At 41.8% G+C, this 18,069-nt stretch overlaps 2 protein-coding genes across 19 annotated transcripts in view; one reads left to right on the top strand and one right to left on the bottom strand.

Annotated features, from left to right (window-relative positions):
* Positions 1-18,069, top strand: part of LOC108244131 (NLR family CARD domain-containing protein 3) — a 1,204,881-nt gene that overhangs the window by 82,018 nt on the left and 1,104,794 nt on the right. The gene's annotated exons all lie outside the window — the stretch shown is intronic.
* nid2a (nidogen 2a (osteonidogen)) overlaps positions 1-18,069 on the bottom strand; it is a 55,887-nt gene that overhangs the window by 29,303 nt on the left and 8,515 nt on the right. For 17 of the 18 annotated variants that reach the window (XM_017437302.3, XM_017437311.3, XM_017437309.3 and 14 more), the window contains exons 4-15: positions 14,249-14,350; positions 13,953-14,092; positions 13,179-13,290; positions 13,028-13,106; positions 12,798-12,934; positions 11,186-11,288; positions 7,927-7,966; positions 7,689-7,798; positions 7,463-7,596; positions 6,403-6,514; positions 5,875-6,075; positions 5,556-5,786 (exon numbers count right to left, since the gene is read on the bottom strand). In XM_017437302.3, the coding sequence (XP_017292791.1) occupies positions 5,556-5,786; positions 5,875-6,075; positions 6,403-6,514; positions 7,463-7,596; positions 7,689-7,798; positions 7,927-7,966; positions 11,186-11,288; positions 12,798-12,934; positions 13,028-13,106; positions 13,179-13,290; positions 13,953-14,092; positions 14,249-14,350 (1,501 nt within the window). The remainder of the gene's footprint in view (positions 1-5,555; positions 5,787-5,874; positions 6,076-6,402; positions 6,515-7,462; positions 7,597-7,688; positions 7,799-7,926; positions 7,967-11,185; positions 11,289-12,797; positions 12,935-13,027; positions 13,107-13,178; positions 13,291-13,952; positions 14,093-14,248; positions 14,351-18,069) is intronic. The other variant, XM_017437303.3, reaches the window with a different exon arrangement.

The following is an 18,069-nucleotide window of genomic DNA, read 5'->3' as shown; positions in this document are numbered from 1 at the left end:
AGAGGCAAGGAGACTCTTCAAAGTGTAATGTGGCCAGGAAGGAGGGCAGATGAGAGGCTGAGAGGCACATGGACTGGAGAAAAGGCTGAAGGATAATTAGAGACAGAGCGAGGACGAAGGAGCAGAGGGGTGAGGAACGCACACACACACCCCACACATCCACCGCACACCATCAAAGTGATGACTGCAGTTTCCCACCTGTTGCTTTTTTCACGTAGCTTCTTCACACACACACACACACACACAGGCTCATTCACCAAAAAGTCATGGGAGTAGCTGAAGGTGCGCTTCTAAAATCCAACTGAAAAACATGGAATTATCTCTCTGTCATCGATGACTTTTACTCACACGCTGAGAACATCTGAAATTAAAATCAGCGTGATGTTCGGTCATAGGAAAAAGAAAGTCCACCCCCTGTTCTGTCAGGAAGCAGAGAGTAAGCAACCCGAGGTCTGGTTACGCAAAATAAGCCATTTATTAACGAAACAAAAGGCTGACAGGGCAGCAAACAAAAACACTGGGAACTGAGTAAGGAGAAGCACGCAGGGAAGACGAGATAACAGGCAGGAACCACACGGGGGTGACAGGATGACGTACTGATGAGTGAGTGAGAACTGGGACTTTAAAGGTCAAATGAAATAAAATATCAGTATAATAGGTTTTTATGTTTTTCTTTTAATAAAACACTATCATAAAACACTCCAGTGGTCCATTTCTCTGACTTAAAATGTTAACAACTTGTTTTAGAGTTTTTGTGTCAAAACCCTGAAGTGGTCTGATTGTGTGGGCGGAGTCACCTCCTTGGTTGGTGACGTAGAAGGAGGCGGGGCCAGCTGTGGCAGACCGCTGTAGGACACTGAGGAGGTTACTGTCAGTGTTTATCAGGGAAAATGAAAGCAGAAGAAGAAGCAAGTTTTGTTAACAAGAGTACCGCTTTGAAAACACTTTTTTTTTTTTTGGTCTGGAGTGATGCTGTCGGGAACTCGAGCTCCACATTTCACAAGAGGAACCCCCGAGCTTTACAACGATGTCACACAGTCTTCATGGAGTTTCCCATCCGAACAGATAGAGGCTGCAGGTGCCATTCAGACAGCAAGTGTTGGTCTGACAGGCGATCTTTCTTCTATTGAACGTTTGTATTTCAGGTGGTCCTTTTTAAAACGTTAACTTCACAGTCAGTCTCCAGACTTTGGGTTGTGATTTTCACCAGGAGCTAAACTGACCTCATCCATCCAACTTTCTTGTCCTTCTTAAAGCTGAAGAATCACTCAGCTGTTGGAGTTTTGGGTCAGTTTACACAATTATTTGCAACAAATTGAACCATTTCCCCCCCACACTATCTGTATTTGCTATTTACTGCCTTGTTCACATTCCTGTTGGCTCAGGATACGTCACACTTCTGAGTGGTAACGGAACATGCAGAAGAGACCCGAGTCATTTTTTTAGATCTTTCATATTAATTTAAAATTAGTGTGAATTTTTTTAAATGAGAGACTCTGAAAACAAGCACCTTTTATGACTTTCTTTTGATTTATTTTAGCTTCAAACCACTTTTCATTTCTTCCTTAAGTAAGCAAGGAGGGTGAAGACAAGTGAATACAGCTGGTCTGATAAATGAGACAGAAGCAAGGCTGAGGAGGGAATGAAATGGAAAAAAGATGGGGCAAAAAATGTAAAACAAGAGTTAAAACACAAGGCACAATAAGCCAAAATATACTGTATCAACAAAATAAAACTGAAAAAAAAAAAAAAACACTCAGTTTTTCAGTTTAAGGTTTTACGTATCAAGACAAAATAAAAATGATCTGATCTTTAACCAGCCCAAAAATGATTTAAAATCTAACCTTAAATGTACAAAATCTAGGTTTGCAAAGGGGTGATACATTTCCAGTTTATTTCCAGAAACCCTAACCCTAACCATTTCCAGAAACTAAAAGTTAAGCTGGGGAATTTTAGGAATTTTCCAAATCGGAAACTTTAATTGGAATTATGGGAATTCGTTTTTCCTCTAACTCACACGTTCATGCTTGCGAGCCAACTGCTGCTGCCCATCAGTCTGAGAAAGGGTAAAGGTCATTTCCAAATCGGAAAGATCTAGACGGAGCTGTTTAAAGTTTTACAAAAAGCTCCCAGATTAGGTCAAAGTGCTGATCCTAAATGAGCTCTGAAACTTAAGACGTTTGTAAAAGAACACAACGAGTGATGAGTACGGCGTTAAAGACGGAGCCCTTCAACGGGCTGTGGAGTTCTACTGCTGCGGCATTTTGGGAGTTGTAGGAATCCGGTGTTTTTAGAGTCCCCCACCAGGGATTAAAGGAAGACACAGCAGACATTTACTCAAGAAGAATTAATTTGTTTTCTGTTTGCGTTATCACTTCAGTGCCTTAAGCCTGTCTGCAGTCTGATTCCCATGACTTCACAGGGCAGCTATTCTGCCCAGCACCCCCTTCCCCTTTTTTTGTTGTTGTAAGAAACTCTGTCATTGGCTTCCATATTATATCTCAAAAAGTGTAGGAGCCCTGAACACAAACACACATATACGTGCGTCCTTTTTCACCACTTAACCCGTGTTTACAAAACCCCCGATCTCAGAAAGCTCCTCCAGCTGTGCTCTGGGTATACGACCGCATGTGAGCATGTGTGTCATCATAACCTTTTTAATCAGCATGCTGATGTTCGAGCGACAGCAACTTGGTCCGCGCTCGACAGCTCTTTCTTTTTTTTTTGTCCCAAACTCTTTTTCTTTTTCACTCCATCTATAAAAACACTTTTGCCTCACGACAGCACTTTCTGGCTTTCGTCGAATGGCGCAAATAAATAATTTTTTTTTTCTAAAACATGACGCGTTCTGTTTTTAACAGATTCCAAGTCTGGCTCTGAACACATCTGTCTAAAAAAGCGCTGATGAAATGATGCTTTTCGGGTTTTTTTAGACTTTGAAACGTCTACAGTTTGAATAGGAACATACACTTTATATACGTTACGTCCCGATGTTTGGTACTCACAGAGTCAAGTTGGTGACTCGGTCTGAAATGGGAGACTTAAGCAGAAATCCACTTTAACCCAGTGGCTCCTAATGTTAGGGCTAGGGACACCACTTGGGGTTATGAAACACCAAATGTTGGTCTTGAGAAGATCTCGAAATAGTATTAACTCATGACCGATTAGCAGCATTTGTGCAGTGCACTTCAGCAATAGCCAGGGTCACAAGTCTCTGCAACTTTCAGTTTAGGGTTAGGGTTGTCTTTGTGGCAATACTCAAACCCTCCAGGATTTCGTGATGTTGCGATTGCAACTATTAATGCAAAATCAAGCAAACCACGCGAAATCGCAACTTTTTGCAACTTTGCCCAAAACACTGCAAATTTCTTGCAACTTTAACCCAATATTTATTGTTTCTAAAGTGATTCGCCACCGTTTCTGGGGTCTAGTCTCTTCTTTGTGGGTTTGTGTAGTGTGGAATACAAAATAACCCCAAATAACTCACGAAGAAGATGCATGACGTCACTTCCTGTTAACATCAGAATGCTGGCAGCATGCAGGAGCAGCGACCAAAGCAAAAATGTGCGCCAATGATTCACATTTGCCCACAAAGATTTTAGCAAAGAACTGCACAAAACAGTTTCCTACCCAGCTGCAGGAGAGTGGGGGGAAGCTGTTTTGCACGTCCTGCAGTGTAATCATGGAACATAAACGCAAGTCATCCATCGACAAACACTTTGTGTCTGCAAAACGTGAGGAGAGCTGCAGACCAGGGACAATCCAGAAATGGTCATGAATGTCAGTTTATAAGCTATCAAAGTTCTCAAATAAAGCACCTTTTATAATGTCAATGTTTGTTGGTAATTATCTTACAAAACTAGTAAGTATTTTTGGTTTATATATTAAAAGTTATGTTTTTTTATTGATTTTAGTAAAAAAAAAAAACGCAACTTTTCATTGCAACTTTTAGGAAAATGACCCGCGAAATCAGGCATTTTAGCCCGCAACAATCACAAAAAATGCACGCGAAATCCTGGAAGGATTGAATACTGCTTAAACTACTGAGGTGTCTGTGGCTTCAGTGGTTAGAGAAGGCAACCTCCAATGACAGAGTTGGAGGTTCGATTCCTGGCAGCAGTCACATGTCGAAATGCCCCTGGGCAAGACACTAAATCCCTCATTGCCTCAGATGTGTATGAATGGAGTTTAAAGCACTGATTAGACTCTATAGAATTATTTATTTAGATTAGTTGTGTAGAGATGGGTAAATGTTGTAAAGTGCTTTGAGTTGGTTAGAAAGGTGCAATATAAGCACAGTCCATAATAGAAGAAGCTTATGATTGCTTGTATTTATGTCCGTGACAGGAGATCAATAAATTAACAACCAGAGAACACACATAGTGCATTGGGTTTTTAGGTTAAAATGCCAAAACACAAACAGTTGAATGTTCTAAATGCTATTTTTTATTAAATGTAATCAGCAAGGATTAAACCACTTTCCTAGCAAAGATTCAAGGCCTGAGTCTCACTCATGTGAATGAACAAACCAGAAAACTTCAAGTCACAAACAGTGCCTAAAATTCTATTTAAAGTTATCTCCAGCCTTTGACGGATGTTAAAACCAGAAACAGAAGAGGTTCAACAAAAACATCTGAACACTGTTGTCAGTGGGTTTAGTGTTTAACGATCCCCATCCTCGGCTTGTAGTACTTAGTGTAGCTCTATCTAACACTGCGTCGTGCTTTGGCTGTGGTTTCTGTGTCTGAGCGGCAACAATTACTAGTCTGGGTGTTAGTAGGTGCTCTCCAAGAGGAAAATAACACACATTTTCAGAGCCTCTGGTGTGATCAAGCACAGCAGTCAGTCAGGCATAATGATCTCCATAATATTGGCCTGAATTCAAGGTGAAACATTAAATCATATAACCTGATGGTGGTCCATGCTGACAGTGTTTCACCATCCACACGCCGCCATAAAAGGCTAAAGTTGAGCAGATACTGAATTAAAACTGGGTGTGGCAGCAGCTGAGAGTCATTCCCAACACGTACTCCAAGTGCTAATAGAATGGGGTAAGTCTTTGTTTAAAGCTTTGCCATGGAAGTGCTAACTGTCTCAATGTCAAGGCTGAATCCTATTTTCTAGTGCTACCCCTACTCTATTCTCTGGCTCTGATTTGAAGTCACAAGGGGTTCAAACAATCTATTACAAAATGGTACAACTCTTTAAGAAGTCAATACGTCTTCAGTTGTCACAAAATCCTTTGACGTAAACAGATACAACATCAATACACCCCTATATGGAGTGTACTGTATTATCTAGTTTATCTATTATCTCATTTATATGCTTGTTAAAGACTGACAAAAATACCTAACATAATACATCAAAATACACTAAACTAGTTGTCATAATGTTTAATGAGACAATGAACATGAACTGAAAGACAACTAAAAAACCTTCGTCTTTCCCCTAAATCACATAAAGTACCAGGACACCCTTACCCCAATAGTATGAAGATGCTAAACACAGGGATAGGGTTAAGTGGTAAAGGGGCGAGGGGTCAACTGATCACCCACCTCCATCTGGGCTGATCTTGTTAGTGATGGCGTATCTCAGTGTCCGCTCCTCCTTGACGAACATCACAAACACCCTCTCCATGGTGATCAGCAAGGTCTCCGGGACGCTGGCAAGGTTGTCGTGGTGACAGTGGCGAAAGGTGATGTTCTGTTTCAGATAGAAGGAGTGGGACTCTGAGCCTCGCTCTGCTGAAACGACTGTATACTCCCTCACTGAAGTGGAGGTGATGACTGGGAAGAGTAGGAGGAGAGAGTGAGACACTTTTGCCTCTTTTGCTGGAAGAGGTACGTCTTGAGTCTGAAATGGTACTCTATGTACCCGATGGGTAGTACTGGTAGAGCTCCTTGAAGGGCTCCATGGTAACTTCAGCTCCAGGTGGTAGCAACGGCACATTTCCATTGATGACGGTGTCCACAGTGAGGTGGTTGTGTTCGTCCAAGCCGCGGCCTGTTTGCACGATTGACAGGCGCTGGTTTCCAGGGTAAAATAGCACATCGGCATGACGAGTGAACTCGGCACCTGGGAACACAATAACTCAACAATTCAGTCACTCGTTTGTTTGGCTGGTCATATTGTATGTTATATCAAAACGGTGCAGTAAGTGAAAAAGTGGAAAATTTGCTTTCAGACACAAACACACATGCAGCTGTTTCCTATTAGAGGCTAGAGGTGGAAGCCTCGTATTGCATCATGTCCCCGGAGACAAAACAGCTGGCCGAGTGACCAGAAACACTCAGGAAGACACAGAATGTCCTCAATGTCGAGGAGCTCATCTCCTCGCAGATGTGCAGGCAACATGTCCAAGACAGCAGATTTCTTCATGAACACAGTTAAAAACAAGATCACCTGTGACTTTAAATCCTGCTTGGCTATTGGGCAGCTCCAGCGCAAAGAGCCATCCAAACAGTTCTCCGATCTGCGAAACTGGCATCAGGGCCCAGCCCACTGGTTCGGGAACCTGTCCGACAGGGCACAAGTTCAAAAAAGGCAACCGAATCATTTCCTTTATACAAAAAAATATTTTAATTCTCCTAGCTGAGATCAATATTAGGTACAGTCACAGGAAAAAGTGAGCTATCAGCCTTTCACTTCTGTAAGTTTAGGACAATCCCTAAAAAATTTCCTTACCAGCTCTTAAAATTAGGTAAATACGATGGGTGTAACAGTACGCCTAGGTCACAGTTTGGTACATACCTCTGTATGGTGGTCATGGTTCGACCAAGACATCTGTGAGCATTCTGAAGGAGGTACAAGCTTCAGCAGGTCAGATGGGAGAGACTGATCCTGGATTTAATAGAACTCCCGGGGATGTTTAGGGCATTGGATCCATCCCCTGACTTGTAATTTTTAATAATCTTTTCTCTTAGTTGAATTAGGACAGTTGTTTTGAAGGGGGTGAATATTTTTCCAGAAGGCCAATTCATACTGATCATGACTGATTTATGACAGCAGTAAAAGCAGAAAACATTCAAGGGATGAATACTTTTGTAAAGCACTGAAACTTGCGGTGGCCATCTTGGATTCTGACGTGGCAACCCAATTTTCGATAGGGACCTTACTTGTGCCTAGACACATCGATATACCAAAATGGATGTCACTATGTTGCTTATTTTTCAAGTTATCCAGATCATAAAATGAACCGGACAGATGGACGAAGGGTATTTCCAAGTCGAGGGACAAAAAGAAGGGGTAAGATATGAAATTGGTTTTAACTGTCAAGCATGGTGGTGAAGGGCTGATGGTTTGGGCTGCAAGGTGACAGAACTTGGTCAGCTTGAAGTTTTGACTGACTGAGTTTTACAAGCTGTTTACAAGCTGTTTACAAGTCCCAAATTATAATATGTAAAGCTACAATTGAAAAAAGCTTTTGGTACAAAAGGTAATAGATATATTTTCAGTCCTCTACCTCACTGATGGCGGTGTATGCTCTTCCATCTCCAACTACGATGTAGGCGTGAAGATCAATGTTGTTCAGCTTCACTGGAGTCAATCCCACAGCCACGGTACCGCTCACCTTCCCACTAACTCGCTGAGGAGCACCTGGAGGAGAGAAACGAAACCACTTGTAACTCAAAACAAGACTGTTTTACAAAGGAAGGCTTCACTAAATTTAAACCATTTTGAGCTCTAACCATCGGGTAGACACTGGCGGCCATTTCCGTAGAAGCCAGGGCGGCAGTGACAGCAAAATCCTGTGGCGTAGTCAGAGCAAAATGCATTCTGGGAACACTGATGCTGGAATCTAGATGGTGGCAGAGGCAGAGAAGCAACATGTTTAGAAAGGCTTTTGTAACCTTTGCTAATTCTGTCAAGCTAATGGTGTAAAGGAAGTGTATAAAATCAAACAGTAAGCAGGAATAAATCACTTACTTGGCGCATGTTTCCTTGTTCTCCGTAGTGTACTGAAACACTGGGACAGAGCAAACAAATCAGATTACATTTAAATATTACATATCACTTATATATTTTTACATGTTACATAGCAAAGATCAACAGGAATGTTCCCACTACAACTCTAAACATCAAGGAGTGATTCTTCTTCATGGCTAGTTATGCAGTATATCAAGTCTGTCATTCCCCTCCTCCCTGGACCCCTTCTAATTTGAATATCGGCCCATTTGCTCGACCGATGGCACCATCACAATGCCCTCCACTCAGCCCTTATTCTCATATGACAGAACGCTCCTCATCCACTTCAATTCTGCATTCGACACGATCCTCCCCTAACAGCTCACTCAAAAGCTGAGCCAGCTGGGCTCAACACCTCACTGTGCAACCGGCTGTCAAGACGTTCTGACCAGGAAACCACAGGCAGTGCAGGTCTGCAGTAACACATCCAGTACTATCACTCTAAACATGGGTGGCCCCCAGGGATGTGTGCTGAGCCCCCTCCTCTTCCCTTTACCCCTTTTATCAAGTCTGCGATCGGCACAACAGTGGTGGGTCTCTTCAGCAGGAGTGAGGTGAGCTGCCTGAACATGTGGTGCGGAGACCACAATCCTTTGACACTATAACTGACGCTATTGCTTGCCAAGTTTCGTCAAAAGAAGATAAACTTTGGGAGTCAACATGCAAAGCTTAAGGCAGTATCTGAATGGAGATTGTTCGGGACCAGTTGGTGACTCAAGATTGCGAGAAAAGAAGCAGATTTAGAGTTGCAATGAACGTTTGCGACCAAACAACCACGTTTTGGGTGGGTCTTTTTTCGTGTGCACAGCTTGCAAACTATCACTTCTTGCCTCTGCCCACTTTGTACCCACCTTGGCAAATTTCTGATTTTATTTATTGAAACAAGACCATTTTTGTGATATCTAATAGTTATCTGCACAGTTTTTAGACCTGGTCATTGGATATTCTCTGTTATAGAAGAGCTCAAAATACAGCTTTAATGCTCTAGAACAGAGGTCTCCAACCCTGGTCCTCGAGGGCCACTATCCTGCATGTGTTACTTGTTTCCCTACTCCAACACACCTGATTCAGTGGTTAAATGACCTCTTCATGTTCTGCAGAAGCCTGTTAATCACCCATTGATTCAAATCAGGTGTGTTGGAGCAGAGAAACAAGTAAAACATGCAGGATGGTGGCCCTCGAGGACCAGGATTGGAGACCACTGCTCTAGAATTACAGAAACTAAACTGAGAAGGGTTTGAGTCAACAAATTTGTAACTATTTTAAGGGAACATTTTTAAAATCCAAGCAACATGACTGCAGCCCACTTTGACTCGTGGAAGGAAGTTAGCAACGTTTCGAGACGTTTTGGAAAGTCCCTCACAAACGCCATTTGACAACCAGTCTCCAACAGTCTGTTTTTAGCATCTCGCTGTGCTGCGAATGTTGGGGACAATCTGGAGACACAAACTAGCAATTACAATGTTGGCGGGTTGTCGAAAGATTTGCCGAGTGTTTGCATACATGTCAGCAAAAAAATCCATCCTTAGCTTTCTAGAATCAGAAAAACTAAACTGAGAATGTGTTCCAGCCACCTGCGACGACTCTTGAGTAAATTTGACTCACAAATGTTTCAAACGTGTTCAAAGTTATCGCCACTCTCACAATTGTTTTCACACATTTTGGAAACTCCTTTCACAATATTGTCACCAACAGTTGCAACAAAGTGAGACTTTAGTGTCACCAGTTTGCTCGTTCCAAATCTGGGTAAACAGATTTTGTTATTTTAACATTTAGCATATACATCTCGTTTCACTTGATGCGTACAGTTGTCAAAAAAAAATACATAAACACTATAAGCTTATGGTTGTAGAATATGTGTAAAAATGTTCATTTTAGGTGAGTTGTCTGTTTGATTCCAGGCTGGTTTGACTTCTTAACTAAGCAATAGCTCAAAAAACTAACATAACACTAGAAGCACTCTTAGAGCTCAAACCTCCTGTAAAGCCATACTGTCTTTAGAAATAGTGTGATCCAGATAGTGATTCGGACCAAAACTTCATCAACTGTTCTTTTGTGACAACCCCAACATTGCCTGAAAATGCCGTCCAAATCTGTTCATTAGTTTTTTGCGTACAGACAGCTAACAGATCAATAAACCAAGCAACACGACCGAAAATATAACCTCTTTGGCGGAGGTAACAAGGTTTTAGCAAAGGGGTCACCTGTGACCTTAATCTTTGACCTATGAGGTGTCCAGCTGTGCAGTTTGACATTCCAATGTTACACGGTTGAGTTAGAGCAGGGGTTAATCTGTGACCTTGACCTTTGACTGGATCCCAACCAAAATTGAATCACTTGTGTTTGCTGTTTCCTGAAAATCCTATCAAAATCAGTTCATTCGTTTTTTAAGTAATCTTGCCGACAGACGAACAAGCCAACCACCAATATAGTAAACATCACCTTCTTGGCGTAGAAAAAAACAAATGATACATTAAAACGCTTGATTTTTCTTCCAGCAAGCAGGGAAATTTGCTAAACTGAACATAAATGAACTTGTTGACAGGTCTCTGCAATAGGCCTGATTTACTCATCCAAGCTGAGTACAGACTTTTAACATTACGTAACCATGTAAGTCCAGTGACAACACATTCTTATTTACGGCTAAAGCCCGTGGGAGTAGAAGCATGGCAGGGAATGTTGAACACACACATACACACACACACTCCTACACCTGGGAACTGCCCAGCACAACGGCAGCATTGTACTTCCAGCTGCTTCCAGCCCTGCTGCACAGAGGAGAGGTAGTATTACCCTCGGAAAAGTCACCATCCTTTCACACTTACTTATACTCAGAGCATTTCTGCCGTTAATTAGTTTCACAGACCATCGTATGAAGGGACTCTTTCGTGTCTTCCTCACTGTCCAAAGAAGTTGTGTTCAAAGACATGTAAGCGGGTCTATAAATGGAGGTCAACTTGGACAGCTTTGGAGAACAGGCATCACTTTCTGTTAATTTGCTCTTTATTCAAATGACGAACAGATGAAACCGTTAAACAGTCTTATTTATCAAGCAATCCGTCTTCTCGTCATGCGGGCAGCAAGTCCCGGACATGGAAAACAGTTTGTAATCGTATAAGGAAATGGTGAGAAGGACCACGCTTTACATTGATTTATTATTTCCATGTAATTGACGTCAGCCAGGAAACAGAAACCCCTTTTTATGTTGTTTGTCTTTTACCTCCTGTGTTCAAGTCAACATCTTCGTCCACACTGACCACATGGCCTCCAGGGGACAAGGGTGGTTCTGTCCTCTCAGGCGGGTGCACATCCACTACCTCTAGCTACAGATGGAGAGAAGATGAAAATGTGAAAACGTTTTGGTTTTTTTTTTTCATTTTTTTATGAACAGCTAACTAGCGCCAGATGCTGCAAACAGCAAGAACTCTGATATGGGAGTGCTTCACATCTTTTATCCAGTAGGCAACATGTCATGATTGCAGTTTTTGACAGCACCACATTGTAAAACAACGTTCCACTGCACCCACACAATTTGGACAAATTCAAACAGTGATGAAAAATCAGTCGTCTGAAGTTTTTCTGTTTGTATGCATGATAGTGAGCGATGCTTTTAGGTTTAATGAAGCGTTTTGGAGTTCCCACAACTTTTTTCAGGAGTCCTTATGCAACACTGCTTGTGCAATATTTGTAGTTCCGTCATTTCAATTATTACAAACAGTACTGAGGAGAGTACTAATTATAAACAGTCATGGGAAAACTGTATGTCCACTCTATTTTAGTTTTATGTTTCGGGACATAATGAAAATGATCTGGTCTTTATCGGGTTCTAAATTTGTTTAAATCTAACCTCAAGTGAACAAAAACACACAACAAACTCCATGGGTCCATACCTATGTTCCCCGTTACCTATGTTCCTCTGTTGTTATGTTCCCTGGTACCTGATACCAGGGAACACGGGGGTTGTACCGGAGAACATTTGTACCAGAGAACATAGGTACCGGGGAACATAGGGATGACCTGGATACCACCACGCCATTATTTATTAAACCAAAAAAAAGGCCAAAATGGAAAAGATGTGTCTTAAAAACTACATCCACTTCATGATTCAATACCTCCATATTCAGCAGCAATAATCTGAAATAGTCATTTTCTGTCAGGCTTTACTAGATGCTCCCATGGACGGGGGATTTTGGCCCACTCTTTTTTAGATATTTGTTTCTGCTCAGCTCTTTTAAGGTCCCACAACAGCATTTCCATCAGGTTAGGATCTGGACTTTGACAGGACCCGTTACCACACCTCGATTCTTTCCTTTTTCAGCCGTTCTGTTGTAGATTAGCTGCTGTGTTTGGGATTACTGTCCTGTCACATCATGAGCCATTTTGACAGACCGCCTCACGTTCGACTCTCGAACCCTTTAGTCTACAGAGGAGTTCACAGTCGACTCAATGACTGCAAGGTGCCCAAAGCAAGCCCAAACCACACCTCCACTACCATGCTTGACAGCTGGTAAGAGATGTTTGCGATGAAATGAGGTGTTTGGCAGTTTCTTCTTTAAGGTCTTTCCACCTTGTGTTAACACACTCAGCACAGAAAATAACCAAAACTCCTGCTTTCATAGAAGTGGTCACACTGATGATGATTAGTCACAGCTATATATTTGATCAACATCACCAGGCGGATACTTTCCCTCCTAAATTCTCTGGAAGCTGTAAGGGCGACGTGTTTTTGTACACCTGAGGTCAGATTTGAATAATTTTAGAGCTGATGTTCTTTCCAAAACACTTACTTTTCTTGCTGTTACCCATATTTGTCAATCATGTTTTGCTCTTACCTGTGGTTGCTGTTCCTGGAGTTGTTCAGCGCGTCCCTCTGACGACTTAGGGGAAACATATTGCCTCTCAGCTGGCTCTGAACTGTACCTGGGTTCTGGTACATCTCTGTTGTACAACACCTGATGATCAGACTCTTCTGAAGGAGAAGAAGGAGAGTTAGGACTCCTGCGTTGGTGGGAATCAGAGTGATCAGTACCAGCAAGGGCTGGTCGAAACACAGGGTCTGCACCTGTCACAGTATAAGTATCCACTTTGGTCTCTCCTGCAAAGATATTATCTAAGTACTCATATTCAGGGGTGGTGGTGTCCTTTAAGACAAAGCAAAAATTAGATTTGAAGGTCATTTAAAATTTAAACTAAACAAAGAACAGTAATGTTACCGGGGAGAAGGTATCAAGGAGTCCGCCAATGGATGCAGGAACAATGTTGTGGAAAAAGTAATTGCTCCCCGTGTGGAAAAGCCAAACACCTGGAATCCCAGTATTACCAACCCTAGAGGAATAAACCAGTCAGATCATACCCACAAACAGCTGAACCTATAATTGTATTAGCAGTATAATTATTAACACCAACAGTTTTCTTGTTATTGTAACCTGTAACATGATCTGAGGCCATTTTATTGGAGGTCATTGACTTCAGGAGGTAGCTGACATGTCAATAATAACACCAAACTGTACATACAGAAGGTAAATTTAGTGATACGTGGTGTTTTATTATCCAAACCCCAATGCTGCGAAATGTTTGCTAATTTCCCCTCTCTTACTAAATAGTTATATTGTGCAACTTTTATCACTTCATTAGTTTGGTTACCATCTTTTAAACAGCAATTTTGCAGCAAGAATATATATATATAAATGAACAAAACACCACTGAATCACTGTTAGCCTGTTAGCTATTTGCCAATTACAGCAACTTTCTTGTTTTAAGCTGTAATGTTAACTTTCTTCTCTAGCATAACTCAGTCAGTTGTTTTATAGAAAATGTATATGTATAATTACGATGATACATTTTATCAAATTCATAGCAGCAATTAAGAAAAATAAATAAATACCTGACGCGACATGGTTTTTTAGAGCTTACAGCTGGTTTCAAAAATACATTATATTTTGTAGTTATTGTTTGTTGATTGTACCCTGTGGCCTTAAATTACTTACTGGTATAAGCTTTTAACACTGTTTTCATCAGTGGTAACACTGTAGAAAGGTCCGTCAGTCCGGGAGAACAATAAAAATGTAACTTCTCCTCTACTGAAGCCAACTCTAGCAGGAAGCTCGATCTTGACATTATAGGACTCCTAGAAGAAGGCAGTGAGTAGAAAAATCGAATTACAAAAATGAACAATCCTACTGAAAGTTTTACTTGAACTATTTATTAGTAACACTAAAAACAAACTTTATACGCCTACAACATCAAAAGCTCGGAAATACTGACAATATTCAAAGCAGTTTACCTTATGTCGCGTCCCAAAAAAGTTCAGACCGCCTTCGGGGTAAAGGAAGAGAACGTATGAGTCATTCTCATCGTAACCAATCACTGCTTGGAATGTATTGACCTTTAGGGACAGAAGACAAGCTGGGTGAGTTTATACAGGAGTTACAATTCAGATAGAAAAATAATCAGTAATCTTTAAGGAGCCTACTTAACATACAGGGGCGTCAGAAAGTATTCACACCCCATGTTTTCTCCATTTTATTGTGCTGCAGTATGAGACTAAAATTGCTTCTTTTTTTTTTTAATATTCTTTACTCAGTACTCCATGATGACAAATAAAATAAGCGTAAAGCCAATGGTACGTTAAAAAATTGTTTAAGTATTCAAAATCCAAAGCATGAATTCCCTCACCTAACAATCTTGAATACATGTGTATTGGAGCAAAAACATAGTTTTCACAAAGGGTTCACCTGTGTCCTTTAACTTTGACCCCATTACCATTAAATCAATAGGGATCTGATTGATCCATGAGGTGTCCAGCTGTGCAGTTTGACTTTCCTACATTACACGGTTGAGGAGTTAGAGCACCAATAAAGTTTTCACAAACCTTAACCTTTGACCATGTGGTATTGAACTCAATAGGGATCATCCACAACCCATGAAGTGTCCAGCTGTGCAGTATGACATTTCTACATTAAAGGGTTATGAAGTTAGAGCTTGGACAAAAAACTGTCCACAAACAGACAGACATCGCCATACATCCTATCTTATTTGGAATGCACTGCAGGCCTTAGAGAGTTGACCAATGCCCCTTTTCCACTGGCTCTATTTCAGAAGTCCCGCTCTAGTCTACTCTGCTTGGCTCTATAAAAAAATGCATCGCGTTTCCACCGGCCAGTTTGGTCGGTAGCAGAGGAACGCATCCTTGTGTTGCGAGGGGGAGGCCCCGGGGGGGGGGAGGGGATGCGCTATCGAAACTTGGCGCAAGTTGTGTAAACAACGAAAGCGCTATGGACAACATTGGCCCTGTGTTGTTGCTGTTTTTTAAACTTATGGGGATTCTCCTGAGATGTTCTCCCTGTCCACACGTGGGTTTACTCCGGGTCCTCCGGTTTCCTCCCACAGACTAAAAACATGCATGTTAGGTTAATTGATGACTCTAAAATTGTCCCTTGGTGTGAGTGAGAGTGTGAATGGTTGTTTGTCTCGTTAGTCTCTATGTGGCCCTGTAATGGACTTGCGACCTGTCCAGGGTGTCTCCCGCCTGTCGCACAGTGACAGGCACCAGCTCCCCACGACCTGGAATGGAGAAGCGGGTAAAGAAAATGGATGGATGGATGGATGGATGGATGGATGGATGGATGGATGGATGGATGGATGGATGGATGGATGGATGGATGGATGGATGGATGGATGGATGGATGGATGGATGGATGGATGGATGGATGGATGGATGGATGGATGGATGGATGGATTCTCCTGAGACTTCAGGAAGAGAGGCGCAGTGGAAGAAATGCTCTGGATGCCGCGATAGTTGCGCGGAGTAGGACAGCTGTTATTCGCCGGAGATTTCAGGCTTTACAGCACCTTCAGCTGGGGGACAGACGGCATAAACGTTGCAGGGTAAGCTAACGCTGTTGTTTATATTCCTACCATTCGCTCTTTATGCTTGCATCTGGCCACATCCACAACCAATGAGTGAACAGGAGCAAAGCTTGCGCCACCCACGAAAGCAGGGCCGGCCCGGCTGGTCCTACTCCGAAGCAGGGACCAAAAAAGCAAGGACCGGCCTTGAAAAAATACCCTCACTTGTCAATACAGAAAATAATACACGCTCAAAATCTGGCAGAGAGTCCAGAAGTCCATTGCTTTATGTAGTTTTTTTACCCTTGATGGCAGAAACATTAGCAACTTAGAGGTTGGTAAATTTAGTTTAATGACTAAAATTTCTGTTTATATTTTACACTTTTTCTTACTCCTCTGCCTCTTCCCCTCCAATTATTGGAGGTGTTTCGTGGACCTCTCACCCCTCGCTCTACCTCTTCCCACTGTCTCTCAGTTTGCTTTTCCCATAAGACTACGTTCCACAAACATGAATCAATCAAATGAATTGATGAATGAGGGAACTTTTGTCTGTCATCTCCCACGTGCACGTGAGGGCGATCCGGCCCAGCCTGCCTACTAAAACCACAGCAGGAAAACAGATTTGTGCGAACGAAGGGGAAGACTTTGAGCGATCCTACGTTGCTTTCCTTTGAAACCGGACTTGATTAGCTGCACGCACACGCCAAAACCAATGTATATACAACACACCTTGTACTCCCAAGCCCAGATGTTGATCCCCGCAGCTGTCTTCCTGTGTCTCTGACCGTCTTTCATGACGACGTTGCAACTTACAAAGCAGACGTCGTTACAAAGCGAGCCACGGGGCACAAACAAACCCAGATGTCCCTCAACCTATATTCATCTCATGTGAACGTATGTGGGCCTCCTAATTGTTTACATCGACATCTTTAAGCTATCTTGCCATTTGTGGGAGGGGAGGACTTTGTAGTCTCCAGACTCTTTGTAATTAGTGAGGAGGGGGGCTTGTTTCTCTCTTTTTATGTCGAGGAAAGGAGGATAGAAGGTTAAAGCAACCAAAGGAAATCTGCTCGTTTTGTTTGTCCTACCTCTGATATCCCTAAAATCCCTCCTTATTTGAACGTGAGGAGTAGCAAAGAAGAAAAAAGTGGAACTAAGATGGCAGTCGTTGTCTTTGGGTATACTCCTGATGCAATGACAAGTGATGTAGGACAATTTAATACACTTTTTTTCTTGCTAACTGTTAAAAAAGGAGAGAAAGATGCTATTTAAACACTCTGCACCAAAGCATGGCTTGTTCAGAAATAACACGGAGAAGCTTCAAGACCTGACTGTTGATTCAAACCAGCTGTGTTATAAAAAAAAAGAAATAAACTCCACAGTGCCACTGATCAGGGACAGCTGCAGAGGAGAGAGGCAAGAGGTGCAGGTATGGCAAGCAGTTGCATCATGTAAGCGACACTTTGAAAAGTACTGTGGCAAGATATGAGTATTGCTTTCTTAATTTCTCACACTGGCACTCAGCTAGCTGAGACGTTTAAGTGTTTAAAATTGTATTTGTTTTATAGCTTCACATTGGGAAAAGCCATTCGGTTCCATCGCTTTTTATTTTAAATAAAGTTTAGGTCGAATTAATTAAACTTGACTTATGTTTAGTCCTATTTTTATAGCTTTCTGGAGTTTAGCAAACTTTCTGTTGAACACATGGCCTGCTGTGGGTTATTTTTTACACCTAAATTATTATTTTTTTTTTTTAAAAGACAGTAAAGTATGCCTTTTTATTTTATGGTGACATACCAGTTGATATATCCCTAATGCCGTACAAGACTTGCTACCATAGAAAGTCTTTTTTTTTTAATTAAATTCCCTACTTTGTTACTTTTTTTTGTTGTACCAAACCGAATCGTTAACCTTCATACAAACTAAAAGGTGACCCTCTTATGGAGGTAATTACCCAACCATAACCCTCATACCAAAGTACGTACCAAACAGTGACCTTCGTACGGAGGTGCATACAGAACCATGACTTTCATACGGAGGGACTTACCAAACCATGACCCTCATTTAAGGTATGTACTGAACAGTGACCCCTACACAGAGATATGTACTAAACTGAGCTCCTCATACGGAGGTACAGTCCTGCTCACCATTATTGGCACCCCTTCATGATTTGCATAGCTGAGTGAATATCTTCATGATCATTCATTGGGTAATTCATGTCATATGTGTGGAGGCAGTCCATCACAAGTGATCTTT

Source organism: Kryptolebias marmoratus, linkage group LG23 (genome assembly GCF_001649575.2).
Source record: "Kryptolebias marmoratus isolate JLee-2015 linkage group LG23, ASM164957v2, whole genome shotgun sequence".
In the NCBI taxonomy this organism is placed as follows: domain Eukaryota; kingdom Metazoa; phylum Chordata; class Actinopteri; order Cyprinodontiformes; family Rivulidae; genus Kryptolebias; species Kryptolebias marmoratus.
Note: the sequence above shows the minus strand (reverse complement) of the source record. Positions and strands in the feature narration are given on the sequence as shown.